General features: G+C 37.4%; 2 protein-coding genes, 1 non-coding gene and 1 pseudogene across 3 annotated transcripts; 1 reads left to right on the top strand and 3 right to left on the bottom strand.

Moving 5' to 3' along the window:
- Nucleotides 1-1,244: 1,244 nt before the first annotated feature.
- Nucleotides 1,245-2,149, bottom strand: LOC120105109 (putative calcium-binding protein CML27; annotated as a pseudogene).
- Nucleotides 2,150-4,946: 2,797 nt separating this feature from the next.
- Nucleotides 4,947-7,516, top strand: LOC148703663 (uncharacterized). The gene is made up of 2 exons (XM_088719678.2): nt 4,947-5,367; nt 6,622-7,516. Exons 1-2 carry the CDS (start codon nt 5,174-5,176, stop codon nt 7,112-7,114), a joined length of 687 nt encoding a protein of 228 aa, XP_088575804.2. The 5' UTR covers nt 4,947-5,173; the 3' UTR covers nt 7,115-7,516.
- A 914-nt stretch (nt 7,517-8,430) lies between these two features.
- Nucleotides 8,431-8,514, bottom strand: TRNAL-CAA (transfer RNA leucine (anticodon CAA)). The gene has a single exon. It is a non-coding gene; the product is annotated as a tRNA-Leu (tRNA).
- Nucleotides 8,515-9,787: 1,273 nt separating this feature from the next.
- On the bottom strand, nt 9,788-17,370 carry LOC120105108 (cytochrome P450 714D1-like). Its single transcript, XM_039117243.3, has 5 exons — nt 16,942-17,370; nt 13,610-13,836; nt 13,161-13,408; nt 11,980-12,334; nt 9,788-10,827 (listed from the first exon to the last, which is right to left on the bottom strand). The coding sequence occupies exons 1-5, from the start codon at nt 17,222-17,224 to the stop codon at nt 10,402-10,404; spliced, it is 1,539 nt and encodes a 512-aa protein (XP_038973171.3). The 5' UTR covers nt 17,225-17,370; the 3' UTR covers nt 9,788-10,401.
- Nucleotides 17,371-19,882: the final 2,512 nt, after the last annotated feature.

The following is a 19,882-nucleotide window of genomic DNA, read 5'->3' as shown; positions in this document are numbered from 1 at the left end:
TAACTCACCGAATTAGTTTAAAACAAAAAGGACTCAGAAGCTTGAAACTAATGGCAATTTTCATATCCTCAAATTAACTAAAACATTCTGCTATCACCTTGACTTCAGGACGAAAGATAGGAAGCAAAAGAAGAGCAAGATACGAATGACTCTTAATGAGTAATGGATGAGGAAGGCATGAGTAAAACTGGTCGCGGTGATAGCTGAGCCGGGCCCAGGGATGGGGAAGGCATGAGTAAAACTGGTCGCGGTGCCCAACACACGGCCATTTCTGCCCGCATCGAACATTCTCTTGGTGGGGCGGGGGTGGGCTTGTCCCTTCCTCCTTCCTACCTCTTTTTTTCAGCAAAAAAAAAAGAAAAAAGAATAGTGCAAACATTTATATATTTACGGGGAAAAGAACGAGAAGAGGCTGCCCGGTAAAGTGGAAAAATAAGGGATCATAATTAAAAAATGCATCATCTTTTCTTATCGTTTTTTTATTTCTTTTCCTCTCTCTTTTCTGTCTTCAAACTTGAATCTGGCTTTGGAACAAATTTGCCTTCATTTTTTTTCCTTTTTTTTTTGCTCTGCTATTGATGGAGGGACTATATTTTAATTTGAAATCTAATTTAAGAAAAACTAAAACTTTAGGATGAATAGTTATTTATACCGAGCGTTCTTTTTATGGCTAGATCCGATCTCCTGATCTATGCGGAAAGAAAAAATAATTTTACATTCTTCTTTTCAAAAGAATTAGAAAAATTCTATTGCCTGATGCTTTTTCTGGACCTCCCAAAAAAAGTATATATTAATAAAAAAAGACTAAAATGGTAGGAGCCCTCCATCACCCGAGAATGAAAGAGGCAATTATGTTTCTCGCACAAAGTTGAAGAAACATCTCTATAATTTTTTATTTTAATGTCTAGATTCTCCATGGCACATGCACTTCTTTCTGCCTTATTATTGGCATAAGCATGCTTCTTTGCCCGGGATAGGGATCGGCGTGCTTTGTAAATCACAGCCATCCATATGTTCTCCATGTGCACTCAGATGTGCAAAATACCAAATAGATGGAAGCCTTCTCTAATCGGTACAACGGCAGTCCTAATATTAAAATAACCATTCATCCATTTCTGCACTAATTGAGTAAGCTTTGGCATCTTACCTCGTTTAAATCTATGAACAACATTTATTTTTTAAACACAAAGTGATTAACTTAAACAACCAAAATAGAAGCAACACTGACCAATCCAAATCAATCATTTTGATCCAAAACATAACAAACTCCGTTGCCACTTGTCCAATTCGTCCATACATAATGGAGTTAATCACAAAATTAATAACATAACAATATTTTCCCCGTCCCATTAACTGGTCAAAACATCAAAACAAGCAAGCATATTTAAATAACATGTCACACACCCCAAAGCAGTGAGATATGATGCATTAATGCTGAGGATGAATTAGAAGGAGTTGGCTGCATTAATACTAATCAATCAGCTGGACTGGACGGTGATGGCGCGCATCATGTGCACGAACTCGGAGAAATCCACCTGTCCATCGAGATCCCGGTCCACGGAGCAGATCATCTGGTGGACCCGGTCGATGCTCCGGCCGTCGGGGAGGCCGAGCTTGTCGAGCACGGCCTGGAGCTCCTTGGCGGAGATGAAGCCGTCGCCGTTCTCGTCGAACACGTTGAAGGCCTCCCGCATGTCCTCCTCCTCGGCGGCCTCGCAGGCGGGGGAGGGGGGGGGGCGCCGAAAAGGGCGTCGCCGAGGGCGCGGTGGAGGGCCTCGAAGTCGTCGAAGGCGAGGCCGGCGGCGCCGGGGCGGATGTAGGCGGCGACGGTGGAGGCGAGCTCGGTGGGGTCGGCGCCGAGGCCGAGGCGGTCGAGGGCCTGGCAGATCTCCTCGACGGTGATCTCGCCGTCGCCGTTCCGGTCGAAGAGGTCGAATACGCGCCGGAGGCGGAGGTTGTTGAGGTTCGAGGTGCGGAGCCGGAAGGACGGCGACGGCCGGGCGAGCTGCGCGGAGATCGGCAGGGGCGTCGCGTTCGCCATCGAGATCGGATCGCGAGGAGAGGACAAGAAAAAAAAGATCTCTCTCTCTCTCTCTCTCTCTCTCTGTTATTGGAAGCAATAGATGGGCGTTAGGGTTGGAGGAGGGGGAGGGAGAGAGTTTTATAGGAGAGGCAAGGGACAAGGGTGGGGGCGGGGACGTGGACGGATAGTTGCTAATTTAGAATATAATAGCTCTACTTAGGAGTTAATAAATGGGTTTAAAGGTGGTTGGAGCGTTTCTTGGGAGTTAATTATGGGGTTAAAAAGTGGGAAGACCGTGGTATGGGACAAGAAAAAAAACTTTGTAAAACTTTGGGCTAGTTTGGTTCTCAGGAAGCATTTTTCTTTTTAGAAATATAATTTATAGTAAACAAATTTCTAGAAAAAGGATGCCTAAGAAAATACTTTTGACATGTTTGATTGATCATAGAAAAGTGACAAATTTTCAAAGTGCTGGCCATCTACTTTTCTAGAAAAGTTATGTATAATTCATATTATGCCATTAATAAAAATTAGATTTTTAATCCCTCTTTAATGTTTCTTTAATGCTGAATGGCCTTTTTGAGAAAAAATAAAATTAAAGTGATTCTCGCCTGATGAGAAAGTAACTTACTCATGTTTCTTATGGGAAAGACTTTTTCATTAAATGTGAGAATAATATTTTCATTGGAATACAACTTTTTCATCTCTCTTCTTTGAAAACTCCAACTAAATAAGAGGTATCCCATTACTTTTCTGTTGACCATATTTTTTTCTCTTTTTTTTCCCGCGAACCAAACGAGCCTTTTGTGATCCAAGCCGGACACGGAAGATTTAATTAAAGAAGACGTCGGAATATTTTATTTTCTTCTATCACAAGTGGGACGGATAACGAATCGTACGAGCAGCACTGGGGTTTTGCTACCGCGTCTGGGCTAAAAGTCGTCCATACCGCGTGAATCATAGATCGCGTAATGATAAGGGCACTTTAAATATGGTTATAGCGTAAGGCTTTCATTTCAAGTCTTCATGACGTATGTTTCTCTTTGTGGTTTATATTGTATAGATCTAGCGTTTATAAAACTAAATTTTTGACTGTTCAATATGCATGTGCAATTACGTTTGTTGTGGATTTGCATTATTTGATTTGGATTGCCGATTGCTTGATGGCTATGATGTAAGAGAGCATATGCCATTGAAATATTCTTGTCCGGAGAGAACATGTGTCATTGTAATAATTTTATTTTTAACCGAAAAATAGGGAATAAGCATTATCACTTTATTTAGCTAATGAAATAATTACAAAGAATGGCAAGTAAAAATGCCATAAGAAAAGAAAGTAATAAATTTTTTTTAAAAAAAATTAAAAAAGCATGAAGAAAAAAAAGAGGAAGAAGCATAAAAGAAAGGAAAGAAGAACCCAGGAAGTTCGATGCGAGCATATGTGATTGCATTGGTTGGAGTCACCCTATTCCTCCTAATAAATCTTTCCTCAATTTTTTTTTTTATTTTTTTATACTTTTACAAAAACAAGAAACTTTTAATTTCTTCTGGAAGCCCAAGAAAATCTGTACATAAGAGTAGAAAAGAAAAATAAAGATGGGGGCAATGCTCCATCCAAGTTATTAAAAATCACAAATTGCACATTTATACACAAGAGTATATGTTGAATTTTAATTTTAGATTTTTTTAAAAAAAAACAATCTTACCCCATTTGTTAATTGTTTCAAATGTTTTAAATTTTTTTCTAAGACGTGGAAGCAAGTCTTTTTACGTAAATGGAAAGTCTCTTTCACAATGTCTACGTAGGGTGGTGACTACACATGCACCTGGCTCGGCTGCTATTTCCGAAACATCTCAATAATTTGACAATTTAACCAATAACATCCACCAATTTTTGCACGGGGAAAAGAAGCTTCATTCTTTATGCAACCACATAATTTTTTGAGGAAGATCCACAAAAATATGCAAGACATATAAAATCATCATAACCTCTATATCGTTAGACAATATAAATATTATTTGATAAAAAAATAAAATAATCCATCATTCATAAGTAATATAAGTTGTTTAATTCTAAATTTTAATTATTTGGTTAGTATCGGTGACGTTCGAAATAGTCGTTCTTTTATTAGGTTTCAAACCATAGCTAAATATTAAGCATCCTGGAACTTTGAAAAAAAAAACAAGAGATAGTATGAGAGCTCAATAAAAATTTACACATATCCATGCTAATATAAATAATTTAAAAATAGAAAATAGCAATTAATGAATTTTAAAATAAACATAAATATCATTATATATATACACACACATACGCGCGCGCATCATGAAGCAATCACGTTGCCGTGGAATTATTCAAGAACTGCCACCTTCCGCATCACGTTGCCGTGGAATTATTCGAGAGCTTCCACCTTCGCACCCGTCGATTACCAAATCACCAACCGGCGTGGCTTTGGGTCAAAGCAGGCCAAACAATAAAGAAAATTTCTAATCCAGATTTTGAAAATAGTATAACTTCCAGTAACTGACGCTAAGAAGTCGTCTAATTTGGAGTGCCTGTCCTCCCATTCAATGGATTAATGGAGCCATTCCAAAAGGTTGGTAGGTTGGTCGACGTTGCCATTTGGATGATCCATTCAAAAGTCCATTTGATCAACCAATTGGAATGCCTTATCAAGAGATCAATTCATCAGCATCTGATGTTGTTTCGTCTCATGTCCCAACTTTTTCTTATGGCACTGTGTAGATTCCCTGAGCTTAGACAATGTAGACGCGGACGAAACTAACAAGTATAATAACAACCACCGCCTTCTTCTCTGACTTCCTTTGTTCTCATCGATAGTAAACAAACGTCCCTTCTTATTTATTCTCTCTCTCTCTCCCCCCACCCACCCTCCTCATGGACCTCAACAAAGCTCTTAAGGTATCAAAGAAGGCATCACTTGTAGTTCTCATGAGTCAGACACTGTGCTAATAGAGTTCGTCGATGATGAGGAAGACTCTTACATCGACTTAATCTTGGGGGAGACATCGGAGTCCGATGAGTTTGAGTTCCAAATCTCTTCCTCATCTCAATATTCACCTAAATCTTGCTATCAGAGCCCGGCTGATGAGCTCTTCCACGACGGGCAAATAGTTCCACTCGAGAACATGGATACGGTCAACAAAGAGAGCTCGCAGGCTCTAAATACTTGGGCTAGATTTTCTACTGCTTATAGTTCTATGGATATTCTTACTGTCGAGCTTCTTAAATGCAGGGAATTGAGCCCCGATAACCATGAAGCCGGCGGTGAGAACCAGCGGCTAGTCGGCGAGTTCAAGGAGGAGGAGACAGCTCAAACCAGGTATGCGAACAGCTTGTTACTTTTCGTGTCAACATTAATGATGTATTAGTTTTACCCGAGGAAGAATCCTTCAGAAAGTCTGATTGATAGTTTTTTGGATTAAGGGATGCATGGCTTGCTAGTTTTCCATCTTTCCCGTTGACCGGTCAGCATTGGCCTATGATTCAAGGTCTCGGCCAGAATGGCCTTGGTAGGTCAAATGAACCATTTGAAAGGGTGCCAGATTTTTGAAGGTCAATTAGGAAATACAAAGGCTAATGCCATGCTAACCTTGCCCTACGTAGGACTTTTGAACAAATAGACGCAGAAAATAGACTATGAGAAAAAGCTAGGAAGGGTACCATTAAACACTCTTCGAATAGATAGACTGAGCAATCTCACGAGGACTATTTTGTGGACTGCTATGACAGATATTCTTTCTAATTTATTGGATATTTTATTTTCTGATTCTCATGGATGTATTTACTCTAGGCTAGTTTAATAAATCCAATTTCACCATAAAAACAAAAAAGATGCATACATATAGAAAAGCATGGAAGGGCATCTTTAATACTATTCAAAGTTCTAAAAAGAGAAAAGCTAAGAAGGGCATCATTTAGCACCACACAAATTAGACAAAGATAGGAGGTTAGGAAGGGCACCTTAATTTTGACGCTTGCCTGGTGAAGGGCAATGGTCTGGGTGGCATCCTCAAACCCTCTAACTTTTAGGTCAAGCCTCAAGCCGTAATTCTAGGGGTTTCGGTTTGGCTTGGTCAACCCATTAATTCTGGCCCTTGTAAGAAGTAACGATAAGGTCTATAGTTATAACTTAGGAAAATTAATGGTCAAAACCTATTTCTAGCTTGCACTTGGTTAATGGTCAAAACCCCTCTTAATTCATATTCCAGTGATTTTTTTTTTTTGTGGTTTTATGTGTGCACTTTTTTGTTCTTTATAGATCCTTATCATGGTTAAGAATGTGCTTGGGGCTCTGTCTTTGGGTTGTTTTGGATGATTATATATATGGCTTGAACTTCTGTTTCAAGTTATCAAGTATGATATGAAGTTGTTTCGTTTTACCTACTTATATGAATTCTAAATATATGTATTTTTTTTCTTTTCAAATGCATGCAGCGAAGTTATTGCCAACCCAAATTTTAGTCGAAAGCTTGATGGTTGTACTTTTGGTTATCACATGCAGCAAAGTCATTACATATATTAATCTTTTGCAGTCTCGGCCTGATGAGCAAATCTAATTTTGACATTATTACAGGAAACATTCTAAGATCATATCGGTTCTCAATGGTGGCATAATGAAGTTCTTGATCAAATTGCCACCAGAAAAGTTTGGATTATCTTTTATCTCTACAATGAAGTCATACTGTTTTTTCCACCACCCTGCTAAGAGAGGGAGCAACTATATGAACCAGAAAAGAAGTCCTAGGCGTTGGAAACTTGCTCTTCCATTTTACAAATGGATACTACCTTGGAAGGGCAGCAATGCCGATAACAAAACTAACAACAGCCACAACCAACATGCAAGAAAATTAATGATTTCTGATGCTGAGAAATTAGATGCTTTCAATGCTCTTAGTTCAAATTTAGGCAGGAGAAATCCAAATTTTGGGGGCTACTCAAGCTCAATTTTGCAGTCATCATATCACACAAGTGTTAGAGAAAAAAGAGTCATGGAGAGGGATGGGTCGGTAAACGCTGCAATAGTCCACTGTAAAATGTCACTTGGTGGTTATGACAACGAACGATAGATTCACCACTTGGTTTAATTTCTCCGGTACAAAATAAGCTTGCTTGAATATGTGCACTCTTGGCCTGGACTAAATATTAGTGTTGGTTTTAGCCATTAATCTCAACCTGACTACTAATTTTTTAAAGCAGACCTTGTTGCTTGTTGGTGGTGTAGCAAGCAAATAAGTTATTGAGAAAAAAAAAAAAAAAAGAATCCCTTGTATATATACCATTATTATGAATAAACATCTGCAAGATCTTTAACTTCTTTTGTTTATCCCTTCACATGACTAATTTGTAATATGAAATGACCCATCAGTAATAATAATTAATAGTAAATTGGAATCAGAAATAAATCATTAATAGGCATAATTTGGTCTTTTGGTCCCAAATTGATGCTCCAACTCTTTGTTGGATTGTAACAAACATTGTGTTGCTGTCTTTTTTCCATTGGCATTCTAGGTTATGTGTAGCTGGATTTTTTATTTAATTTTCATTTTCAATACCTATCATGTTCTCTAATTTATATATTTTATTTAGAAATTGATTTTTTTAAGTTAATGCATGTATTTTCCATATCTATCATGTTCTCTAATTTATATATTTTATTTAAAATTTGATTTTTTCAGTTAATGTATGTCTTGGCTGAAATCTACCAAAGCAAAACAGTAGGCCAAAATATTTTAACCTAAGTTGGACTGCAATGCATTGTGAAATGGAATGTAAACATAAGAATAAATTTCAAAATACATTCAATTTTCTTATAACATCATTTCTTATAAAAAGTAACATAAATATGATATTATAGAAAAAGTGCTTTGCTTTTGATAAACCAATTAGAACGTACGATCTCTATGTATACCTATATCCATCTATACCTATAGACACACAATATATGTACACACACATGTATGTATGCTCGCTCTTACTAGATCCACAAACTTGAAAACTTTTGCCTCACTTAATTTCCATGTTATATCATGTTTAAAATGATGTCCAAAAATAGATTTCAATCAAAATACTAAGCATAAGAGCAATTATAAATTTCATTTCTTGAAATATCCTTTCTTATACAAAGTAATAGAAATATGAAAAAAGTGCTTTTCTTTTAAAAAATTAGTAGGGACGATATGTTTCTTTAAGGGTTAGTCAATGCAATATAAATTTGCAAAAACTAGAAATTTTTGGATAAGTCAACTAATTCCCATTTTAACAAAAAAAATTATGTTACCTAATTAACATTTTATTAAAAAATATTTAAGCTAATGACCATTTTGACAAAATGTCAGAAAAGAAATCAGCTAATTGTTATTTTGACAAAATAATTGGAAGATCGTGTCAGAAGTGGGATTTGAACCCACGCCGTCTCACGAGGACCAGAACTTGAGTCTGGCGCCTTAGACCACTCGGCCATCCTGACTTTTCTGTACTTTTTCAAGCTTTCGTTTATAAGTGCACTATATTAAAGCTGCTTCGAATACCCTCACCACTTGAGCTATTTGATTGCTCTTTCCTTAAAACGCTTGTTGTCTTTATGGTCTTCATGTTTGTACCATCACAACGCCTTTGATATATCTATGAATATTATTGGATAATGTTACGGAAAGTAAGAGATTGCAGGTCAAATGAAGTGACAATTATATTGAAAGGGATAAAGGAATTATTGGAACCCAAGATGGTTTTTCAACAATTATACCTATTGAGTTTAAAACCAAATTTAATGACAGATTATAGTCCATTATCATGCAAGTGGCAATTCATTTACGGTCTATTTTGAAAATTCAGTAACTATTGGACAATTTATTTAGTATGGCCCATATCTACTTTATACCCCTTTCCCTCGAACTTTTTTTCTTCCTATATTTTTCGACATTTTATCTCTTTACGATCACCAATCCTCCACCTTCTCTCTCTTCTCTCCTCTACACCTCTTTTCTTTCCCGATTCTTATAGAATTTTCTGTGAAAATATCCAGACATGCTCTCAGTGTGTCAGAATATAGTCATAGTTTGTTGTGCACTAACAGGATCCATATTTCAAGACCAAGATATGACTTGATGATGGTTACTTTCTTAATGCTCTGGTCTTTCAAAAATCAAAGAGTGATTATTCTTTATTTGTGATTACTAACTTATGTTATATTCAACAATAATAACTAATAAAATATTTTCACATATAAGAAAGGGCATAGCAAGCAAAAATTCTCCTAAGCGAACAGTTGACAAGCCCAAGTAAAAAAAATTTTACATTCTATTATTCCTATAAATCGATAAGTCAACCCAAACATCCAACCTAGCCCAGGACACTACAACATATATATATATATATATATATATATATATATATATATTCTATTTCTATTATCATCATTATCAACACCATGCATTAAATTTTCAGGAAGCGTTATTTTCTTTTTCTTTTTTTTTGGTTTGAGGTTCAGGGGCAGTAAATTATGTATACCAGGGTGATATACTTTTTTATACATCTAATCTTGGATGTTTAGGTCATTCTGACTATGTGGTAGAAGATTTTTCCTTAGTCCCTTATTAACAAATTAATCACTTCACTTATTAGGCATTTAGTTCTGGTGTTACTTGGAAAATTTTGATTTACCTTTTATTCTTGGTCATTTCTAAAGTGTTGATTGGTACGGTCAAATAAGACATGCCGTGTTTATTGAACTAGAAGAGTACCACGAAATTGCACCAAACGATGCCTTCTTAATATCGTACGAGGAAATATGGGACACAATTATAATTCCAACAAAAGCATGCAAGGGACGAGATACATATGCGGTTTTGCCTATAGCTACCGCGCATGAGTGGAAACGATCGAATCTCCTTTAAAGGAGTAGTGACTACAAAAATATTGCCCCCAAATTTTAGAGTTCCATGCTCAAAACTTTTTTTTAAAAAAAAAATTAGCAGATATTTAAGTATATATAAAAAAATTATTAGATGAATCAGGCCTATCATAAACCTAGGATGAAATTAATCTCTCTTTTTTTTTAAATGTGTAATAGCAGTATATGCTAGGATGATTATACTGATGGGGTCCATGGTGGACCTGATCCGTCTAATACTTTTTCGCACAAAAAAAAAGCCTCTAACAATAGAATAAAATGATATCTTATACCATCACTATTCAATTAAGCAAGCATTTCTACTAAATTTTCATGAGACGAGAGACTCTCATAGTGTAAAGAAAAACATCAGCCATTAGAAACTAGTGCATATAAGATTTATCTGAACTCTTTCAGAGAACTGCGTTGTATCAATCCTTCAAGGAAACAGGAGAGGCCAATTTGTCACGCTTTCCTCATAATGAGAGGCAGACAAAACTCTGGCTCAATGATCAACCTAAAAGTTGGGGAATGACGATACCTTGGAGAAAGAGAGAAGGCGAATTTGGACAGAATCAGAGAGAGGATAATCTTCAGCTCTACCATGGCGAAATATTGTCCCACACACGTGCGAGCACCCATGCCGAATGGCATGTACACGTGTGGGTTCCCACATGCACCTGTGATGCCACGCGCGAACCTCTCGGGTTTGAACTCGTGGGCGTCCGGTCCCCACAAGGCTGGGTCGCGGTGCATGGTCCAAACCGGGATCCAAAGATTGACCCCTTGGGGCACGTGGAGGTTGCCCAACTTCATGTCTCGAAGTGCCTCCCTCACAACAAAAGTAACCGGTGGAAAGACCCGGAGAGTCTCTTGAATCACCATTGTCAACTGCAAGCAAAAAAAAAAAAAAAAAAAAAAAAATCATGGATGACAAGTGGCCGACGCAAAAAAATTTGATAGATTTTTTTTTTTTTTTTTTTGGGTGGGGTGCGTAATGGTTAGAACGTACGTATTGGTTAGTCATGTTTGCAAATTGGGATGCAACATATAAATTGAGTGTTAAGAATTTGATCGAATTGGAATTTAAGCCTGAAAAGATCTAATTGGACCCAACCTCAAGGAGGTTTGGACCTACCAAATGATGTCTTAGATGTAGGTCTAAAGAGCGGCATGGACCAAATTTGAGCCAAACTAGAATTGGATTTGACTTGACTTGTAGTCTAGTTTAAACCTAAAACACCCTCCAGAGAGAAATTGCGATACATGCTATTTCCTAATTTGAAACCCCTCGAGTTTGAGGAGCAAACCTTGGAAGATGTTTCCCTAGTATATATGGAATATTCTTTCATCATTTTAATGAAGTACTTTAGGACTAAAGAATACTTACTGCATGTGAAAGCTTCATGTAGTTGTTAGGTAAGTCTTTTTTTTTTTTTTTAAATGTCTTTTGTACAAGAATTCAAGCATGGTTGGTGAAAGAACGTGGATCAAAACAAGAAAAGGTGCCGCAACTAACGAACTATACAGGGTTTGGCAGGATATTTGATAGGCTTGGACTAAATATCCAAGCTAACAATGTCAAAAAATAGGCTGCAACAAGCAAAGGACATTCAAAGCAAACGCGTGAAAAGAAAAAGGATAAAAAAAAATCAAAAGAAGAGGAGAGGGACATGGAATTCAATTCCCTGCATTCGAGAATTTAAATTCTAATTTCTAGAACTTTAATTTATCCAATTCTTAATATCTTTCTTTTTCTCTCTTCCCATGTTAGTAGCTAAGAATTGGGCCCAGATGGTTAATTCTTCGTGGGCTTTTGTTCAGTAATCCACATATTTAATAGTCCCAATCTAGCCCCAAAATTACTAGGCCCATTCTATTTATAGTGAAAAAGGCCCATTCCTAGAGGCGTTGGTGTCAACTGTCAACCCAACCAATGAGCATCAGGGATGTCAAAGGACCTGGTCTTGAGAGAAACAACGACATCCTTAACAAACACTAAATGTTGAGTAATTGAAGCAATAGAAGAAGAGGCACACATACTGTTCTCATCTTGTTGATCATGTCAAAATCGGGCAGTCTTCCCCCACAAACCTCCATCACCTCGGCTCGAGCACGGTCCTGCCATTCTTGATGCAAGGCAAGTAGCATCAAGCACCAAGTGGCTGTGACCGCAGTGGTCTCATGCCCTGCAAAGTAGATATTCTTGCAGTTATCCACTACGAAGCAATTGGAGCTGGCCTGAGTGATGTTGCCGCTCTCTAGGATGGATTGTAATAGATCTTTCTCCATTAAAACCTTGGATTTTTCTTTGCGTTCCTTGACTAGATCCAGTATCGATGATCGAATCTCCCGTTCCAGTCTTCGTATCTTCTGATTGTTCTTTGTTGGCAAAAGTCTGGCTCATAACCCTAGTTAGCTGTATAATTTTCTTGATTGGAAGCATAGTTGTCCCAATCGAAAATGATGTGATGTAATGTTGAAAACTATGTAGGCAGCACAGGGAAAAAACACAATGATGAGTATATGAAAACGAAGTTGTCTGGAAACTCTATGTTAGGTCCTTGTCGTTCCTAAGAGCATGCTTGAGTATGTTTCGCCGCAAATAATGTTTTGCATGGGTTCCTTAACAACAGAGAAACCGACATAAATATATTTAGTGATTTCAATGGGCAAATCAAATAGTATGAATGCCAAACACATTGAAATCTAGTGTCAAGTTGTTGATTCCCTACTGGTTTGTATTCATTTTTTTTCTCTTTCTTCTAAAGTATCCAAAACTTGGAGGGGCTCTAACCCTCCACTATATCTTGTACCCATCCCATCCTATATCGGAATAGAGTCTAGGCTCTGAGGTAGAGCAAGTTATACCCTACATTGCATGCATTAACGTGGCTCTACACCATGCCAATCAGCTCGTCTCCTTCATATGGGCCAATCACTGAAACAAGTGCATGATGAATGGAACCCACTAAAAGGAGACGAGGTGATTGACGTGGTGCATGGCTATATAGTGCATACGACGTAGGGTATAATTTCTCCTCCAGTAGACCGAGCCAAAACTTGTAAAAGCAAGACTTTGCTAATCTAGGATTGAAATGAGGCCGACATCCTCCGTCCGAACTTCAGACTTGGGAAAGAGGTAATACAATATCCGAGCTAGCGCTCAGTGGTGTTCAACCGCAATCTGGAATGTGTGGGGCTAGAGATGCTATCAAACTTACCTCAAGTAGGGAATTTCGAATAGCAGACTTGGCTTTGATATTAGCTTTGAGAGGGCCCTAAGCTTTAGAAACATCTCCCTGCCTCTGGAATAATCACTTCCAAAGCTAGCTCTTGATATCACATCTGCAGAGAAACTCCGAAAGTCATCATCAACGACTATATCCGCGATGCCACCTTCACTATCAATCATACTTTCCCATGAATTCAGGAGTGGGGCAGCAGACTTTATCATCAAATCCACCATGCACTACAAACATTGAGACTGAAATCAGTAATCTCAAACTTAATTTTACCCCTTAAATACAAGTTTAAATGCGTGTATGTATATGTGTGTGCGTGGGAGGGAGGGAGGGAGGGGGAGATAGAGAAAGAGAAGAGAGAGAGAGAGAGAGAGAGAGAGAGAGAGAGAGAGAGAGAGAGAGAGAGAGATATTTTAAGGAGGTTTTACCTTGACCTTGTCCATGAAAAACTCTGGAGCTATGATTTTCCTCTGATGAGCCCAAATTAACCCATTTGACTTGAGAATGCCACTGCCAAATAAAGGTTCCTGCACCTTCTGAAGATGTTTGGGCTTCCCAAAATCTAACGATACGCAGATGCCTATGTCTTTCACCAGATCAGGATCGGTCACATACAATGCTGGTCTCCTTCTCATCCAATACAGATATGTTGGACCTGTATCAAACAAACATTTATATATATATATTGCCAACAAATTTCACATGAATGTTGAACTCGCCTTTTTAGCTTTTTTTCTTTGCTGAAAACTAATATCTTGAGCAAGCTACAATATTGTTGCTTGTTCAAATCATTGCTGAACAATTAAGTTTCTTCAGCTGGCATGAAATTTGAATTTTTTAAATATTAATTTGTATTCATGAACCAAGAGGGGCAGATGATGATCTTTATTTATGTCATTTGATGACTGAAGTAACAAGAGAATCGCTAGATAGCAATGATTGTTTAGAGTTCTTGAAACAGCTGCTATTTACCAGCCATGTTATGTTTGCATGTAGTGTAACAAGTGGCTTCTTGATTTGTTATTTATGTTCAAATTTGTGGTTGAATTGGCGAGGTCAAGTTTTGTATTATAGATTTTATATGTATTGCAGAATGGTTTGTGATTGAATCAGATCAATTTATTCTGCAATACATGGACTGCAACTCCTAATTAATCATCTACTCTTCTGGTTCTGCAAAGTAAGGACAAAATGTGTTTTAGAACTAGATCACTCCCTTTCAATCCTCAACTAGAGATCAAGGATTTAAACTCTAGATAAATATGCCTTAGACTTGAATGGTTGATGGGAATGCAAATCATTGATCAAATGCTATTTCTCTCAAAGGTGTGTTTGGTTCGCGACTAGAATTGGAATCAGAATAGATTGGAATGGTCATATTCTCTGACATGTTTGGTTCGTGACTGAAATTGGAATCAGAATGAGATTTGAATACGAGGTGAGAATCCATATTAGATTTTGGAGGATTGAGGTATTTCTATTCTCCCGGAAATTCGAAATGAGAATGAGACTCCTCCTAATGGGAGTCACTTATTTCTATTCCTATTCCAAAGCCCAATTTCCTCTAACCAAATATGACATAAATATTTTACACCAGTTAGTACTATGTCTAATTTCATTAATACATAACATATTTAGAATGGCCGCTGCCTTCATAAGATCGAACCAAAGGTCAATCCTTGAATATGCCTGACCAACCTAGGAGTTTGACCTTGCATGTGGTTGCTTCATGATTGGTGAGATCGTAAAATAGAACTCACCAAAATTGCTCACGTATTAGAAACCAAAGTGTTGTAGGTTTTTGCTTGATCATCTTGATTTGGCTACCTCTTCTTGAATTGCCTAACAACATTGAATTGCACCAATGCTCTCATGGTATGTCAGCATAAATAGTTGTCTTCATTATTGGATTGAAACCCAATAAGTTTATCTCATAGGTAATATAACTTGAATCTTTCACTCCCAAGTGAGGGGGATACCTAACTCACAAAATTCAGTGTATGTTATTCTAACGCTGTCAACTCGGAAAATAGATATGAAGTATCTAACTTCTTCTTTTTTTTAAAAAAAAAAAAAAAGATTAACACCCCCTCCCAAGACTTCGATGTATCGGTAAGCTTATAACTAGAAGATTTTGACTAAATTACTACACTATTTAGTAAACTCCATAGATCGCCAATCTTGTAGACAGTCCTCCATGAATTCAGCGGCAATCCACTCTCTTTCATCAACATGGGAGACGAAATTAGGAGCACTACAAGTTAATTAAATGGACTGACTTTGGGAATGTTAAAGTGAAAGGAATTAGCATGCAATATAAAGAGGTCTTATTTAGTAAAAAAAAAAAAAAGTCCATTTTTATTTTTATTTCTTGGTCACCCGAGACAAGCTTTGATACCATGAAAGAGAGAAAAGTCCATTGAAGAACGGCCACTAGCAAAACTCTAGCAGGGTTTGCCTTATTTATATGTAAAAGCTAAATACCAACGCAGTCCATTAAACTATACAATATCCCTCATAAAAAAAGATCCCCTGCCTCCCATGTGTTATCCTAGTTCCTAGATTCAAATGGAGAACAGTGCTATATCCAAATCCTCCTATCTTATCTCCATTAATGTTTGTATCTGCATATATATATATATATATAATGTGGTAGACATATACGAGTTTGGACTCTCTACGATCTGAACGCAACCTCAGATATCAGCCGATTGATGGATGGTTATCATACGAGATGGACATTGCGTGTCATACATGACGCATTATGTATACTGTACATCATATTCTATGCGATAGCTATCTATCTCGATGATCGGATGATGTGGTGCAAAATGCGCACCGCAAAAGATCCGGAGAAGAATATATTACAACTTAGAACGCTTCCCCGTCAGCAAGCATGCAGGTACGAGTTTTGTGGCAACGGTCGGCTCCTGACTGTTGTCAGCTATTATGTACCACACATGGCAGAACTCGGTGGTCCAACCTAGGTAGTGCTGCATCAAGACTAACCGGCCTGGGGACTGCCGTATCAAACTAAATTGGTTCAAATCTTGGCTGGATTGGACGCTAGATATGCTCGGCTTCCTCTAGCCCCCTAGGTGATGCAAACAGCAACACAAAGCTCAGCACGTAGCAGAATACATTTCTTTTTTTTTTTTTTTTTAATAGTTCCATGTTGTTTTATCAAAAAAAAAAGTCAAATCTTTGATTCAATGTTTTCGGAATATTTAATATATATACTATATTATCTTACTTGTTTAATTTATATGTTTTGATACTGACCTGCAAATGATCTCATTGACTTGTGAATCCGATTGTACATATGATTAATTGAAATCCAAGTACCAGTTCCAAATTTTGAGATTTAAAACATTGGATTAACACGAGAAGGAAAGGGCTTGGATTTCCAAGAACAACTAAAATTTTCTTAAAAAGAAGGGGAGGAATGCTTAGGATTATTGTTGTTGGGAATTGTGATATGGGTTTTGTATCTCTAATCACCTGCATGTGTTGTTATTCGTGACTTCAAACTTTTATCTAAAACGAATTGAGCTACAGCCTGATGGCTGCGGCGCCTATCCTCCAAACCAAGGAGATTTCGTATTTGAATCTTGAAAGGTGTTTTAATCCTCGCATATTCGATGCAAGTAATTCTTGTATTACTGTGCCCCCCTTTACTTTAAGAATTAAGAATGTGTGACGTGAAAATAGAAAAAGCTGAATCATTTATGATATGGAAAAAGAAGAAGAAGAAACATACCATAATCTTTTCTCCACTGATCGAAATAAGGAAAGAGAGTCTTGGTGCAGTCTTCAAGCAAGGAACCATGATCTCTTGGAGCCATCTTTGCCGGCACCTCCATCTTCTTCATCTCCGAGATATTTCCCAAGAAAAACGAGGGGGGAGGGCCTACAATCCCTTGCCTCCTGAGCTGCTTCTGGATACCATAGAATCTCAGCCATGCGGTAGTATACAAATATGCAGCCAAACTGCAAGAACCTATCAAGACCACAAAGTAGAAGTACTGTATCGTGATGTCCATCTCTTCCTTTCCTCTCTCCCTTTCTCTTGCTTTTATGCACAAATCCTGGGCTCGAGGCGTTTGCTGGTTAGCCTGCAGTTGACGGGAGGGATAACAAGCATGAGAAAAAAAAATCCTGGTTCCCAGGCGCGGCGATATCAACCTTTGTTTATTTTGAAAAGGCTGTTTTAATAATTTTCCAAAGCCCCCCGTTTGTGTTATAATATTAGGCTATTCGATGACGGCCTTCCTTTATAATAGGAATAGTAGTGAAAAAAATATTATTATTATTATTATGGCTATGATTATTGACTTCTAGGTATAAATAACAATTTTGATGGCATCCTCGTCAGATTAACAGGCTGTGCTCAATCCCATTAAATCTGTGCCGTAGTGTTTTCTAGTCCATATAAATTATGAGTCGGATTCGTTCTAATATCGTTTGTAACAATTCAGAAACTCATCCCAAATGGTTAGTCGGAAGATATTATTTGGATTCTTTTGATCTTGTATAGGTACTCAAAATCTATCTAACAAATAATCGATATGGAACTAAATATAAGTCTGCATAGGTTTTTACAATCAAGCTCTGATGGGCCACGTAACGGCCGGCATTGCATGAACCTTGGTACCAAGATGGCTGATGCTGAACTTAGGACGGAATTTTTGTTTGGTTTTAGAGCTAAGCATTGCTGGGAGTCTGGCGTTAGTCGCGTAAAAAGTTTTATCATCCCGTGTGACGTGTGGATTAATATGATTCATTAGAATCGACAGGATTCATTGTTTGAAAGCGAATTGACATGGAACATAAGCATATATTTTAGATAGGGATTGTCATATCAGCCGTACATAGATATCAAGGACCTTACGACATGACAAACAATCTAATCACCTCCCCTTACAGAGGGAGACGCAGGTTGTCTCCCTTTTGATCTAACAATCATGGACCAACGGTGGTTTAATGATCACATCCCTTGACGTCAAAGAATCTTGGTGGGACCAATCCATTGCACAATTTACCCCTAGAAGGACATGTACGTAAGCTACAGCTTTCATTTTTGTAGCCGTCTACCATAGCACCTAATCGTTCATGAAATAACCTTTCATCTACAAAAGCTAGTAACCAGGGCAGGGCGATTGTAAATAAGCTCTGAATCTCCTCAGGTTGTAGCTTATATATATATATATAGACACAGAGAGAGAGAGGATTGGTTTGGAATGCTTGCATTAGCATGGTCATGCCAGCTAGTAAACACCCATAAAGTGAGCCTGATGGGTAGAAAGTTGTCACATCCTGACTTGGATTAATATGTAAGATGGAGATTTTGAATTCTAAAGACTATAGAACCTGGACCATGGAAAACTAAAATGGATGCTGCATGATGTGACATTGAGAAAGAGTTAGCTAGTTGCTTGGAGTTTTAATGAAATTCCAATCAAAGAGCTATAAACAATGCTTAAGGTGGTGTAGAACCAATATAATAGAAGAATGGTAGATTGGAATTCTCACTATAAATATCTATCTTTTTAATTTTATTTTATGTCTTTAATTTGAGAAGTTTCTTCTTCTTCTTTTTTTTTTTTTTTTTTTTTAAGGAGAGCGGAGGGGTAAAATACCCCCCTTAACTTATTGAGCGTAAGCAAAGAAGGAAAAAAGATGTATCATCCTAGATCAAGGAAATAGTCTTTAAAGAGATTACAATGAGAACATGGCTATCAGAAACTCTAGCCCAACAAAAACACGCCAAGCCTCAAAGGAGTTGTCTTCTTCTTTAGGATTACTCTAGAATTGTGCTCCTTCCATAATGCGAATACACAGCTAGTACTAACTGTGTACAAGCAAGAAACAGAGTCAAATTAGAACCAGATTAGTCTGGAAGGAAAGTAATCCCAAAGAAGCACCAGCCAACATCAGCTCTACCAAAATAGGAGAGGAGCTTTCTATGACAATTTTTCTTTTATAACTCAAAAAACTTTCTGTAGCTGGACTCCAATTATGGAAGAACTTGCTTCTTGAATTCTTTCCCCTAATTATAGCCTCCGAAACAATATTCTTTGCTTTTAAATTTTATTCCTAATCATGCTCTATATGTATATTCTTGTATGGAAAAGTAATTGGAAAACCTATTTTCATGGAAAAATTAGCTTTCCATTTGTTTGTTTCAATTGAAAAATCAATAAATTTGGTAAGCTTATTTTTGCTTCTTTAATTTTTTAGTGGATTAATCTTGTTTTGAACTTTTCTATTTATTTCCTTGCTATCAAATAAGAGACGGTGGCTACTGGCACGACATCAAGAGACTGCTAGTTCTTATCCTCTTGTAGAGGATTATTGATGTACGGCTGCTATTTTTCGTTCTCTTGAGATGGCATATGTTTATAAAAAAATCAACAATGAAGCTGATAGGGTGGCGGCTTATGTGGCTAATAACATTTGGACTACATTGACTAACTCTGGGATCGTTGCTTCTAGCTTGCTTCTGGATGATCTATACTTTGACTCTTATTGAGTAACTCTGTGAACAATTTTGTCAAGGAAACATAAATATGAGATGAAATAAACAGAGACAGGCAAATCTTTCTTTACAGACAGGGTACAAGGGAAAAAAAAGGGAGGAACATAAGAGGAAACAAAATCAAAAGGAAGGAATAATGTAAAAATAAATGATTGTTCTATAG

The sequence above is a fragment of the Phoenix dactylifera genome, chromosome 4, assembly GCF_051530095.1.
Source record: "Phoenix dactylifera cultivar Ajwa chromosome 4, Ajwa_hap1_PhDact_Kaust_v1.1, whole genome shotgun sequence".
In the NCBI taxonomy this organism is placed as follows: domain Eukaryota; kingdom Viridiplantae; phylum Streptophyta; class Magnoliopsida; order Arecales; family Arecaceae; genus Phoenix; species Phoenix dactylifera.
This window is presented reverse-complemented; position numbering and strand designations above follow the sequence as displayed.

What these genes read in the sequence shown, in the direction of transcription:
- LOC148703663 (XM_088719678.2), top strand. Translation starts at nt 5,174, where the DNA reads ATGGATACGGTCAACAAAGAGAGCTCGCAGGCTCTAAATACTTGGGCT. An exon ending in GAGGAGACAGCTCAAACCAG is followed by an intron (nt 5,368 to 6,621) that starts GTATGCGAACAG and finishes ACATTATTACAG; the next exon opens with GAAACATTCTAAGATCATAT.
- LOC120105108 (XM_039117243.3), bottom strand. Translation starts at nt 17,224, where the DNA reads ATGGACATCACGATACAGTACTTCTACTTTGTGGTCTTGATAGGTTCT. An exon ending in TTCGAAATTCCCTACTTGAG is followed by an intron (nt 12,335 to 13,160) that starts GTAAGTTTGATA and finishes GTTATGAGCCAG; the next exon opens with ACTTTTGCCAACAAAGAACA. An exon ending in TGATCAACAAGATGAGAACA is followed by an intron (nt 10,828 to 11,979) that starts GTATGTGTGCCT and finishes TTTTGCTTGCAG; the next exon opens with TTGACAATGGTGATTCAAGA.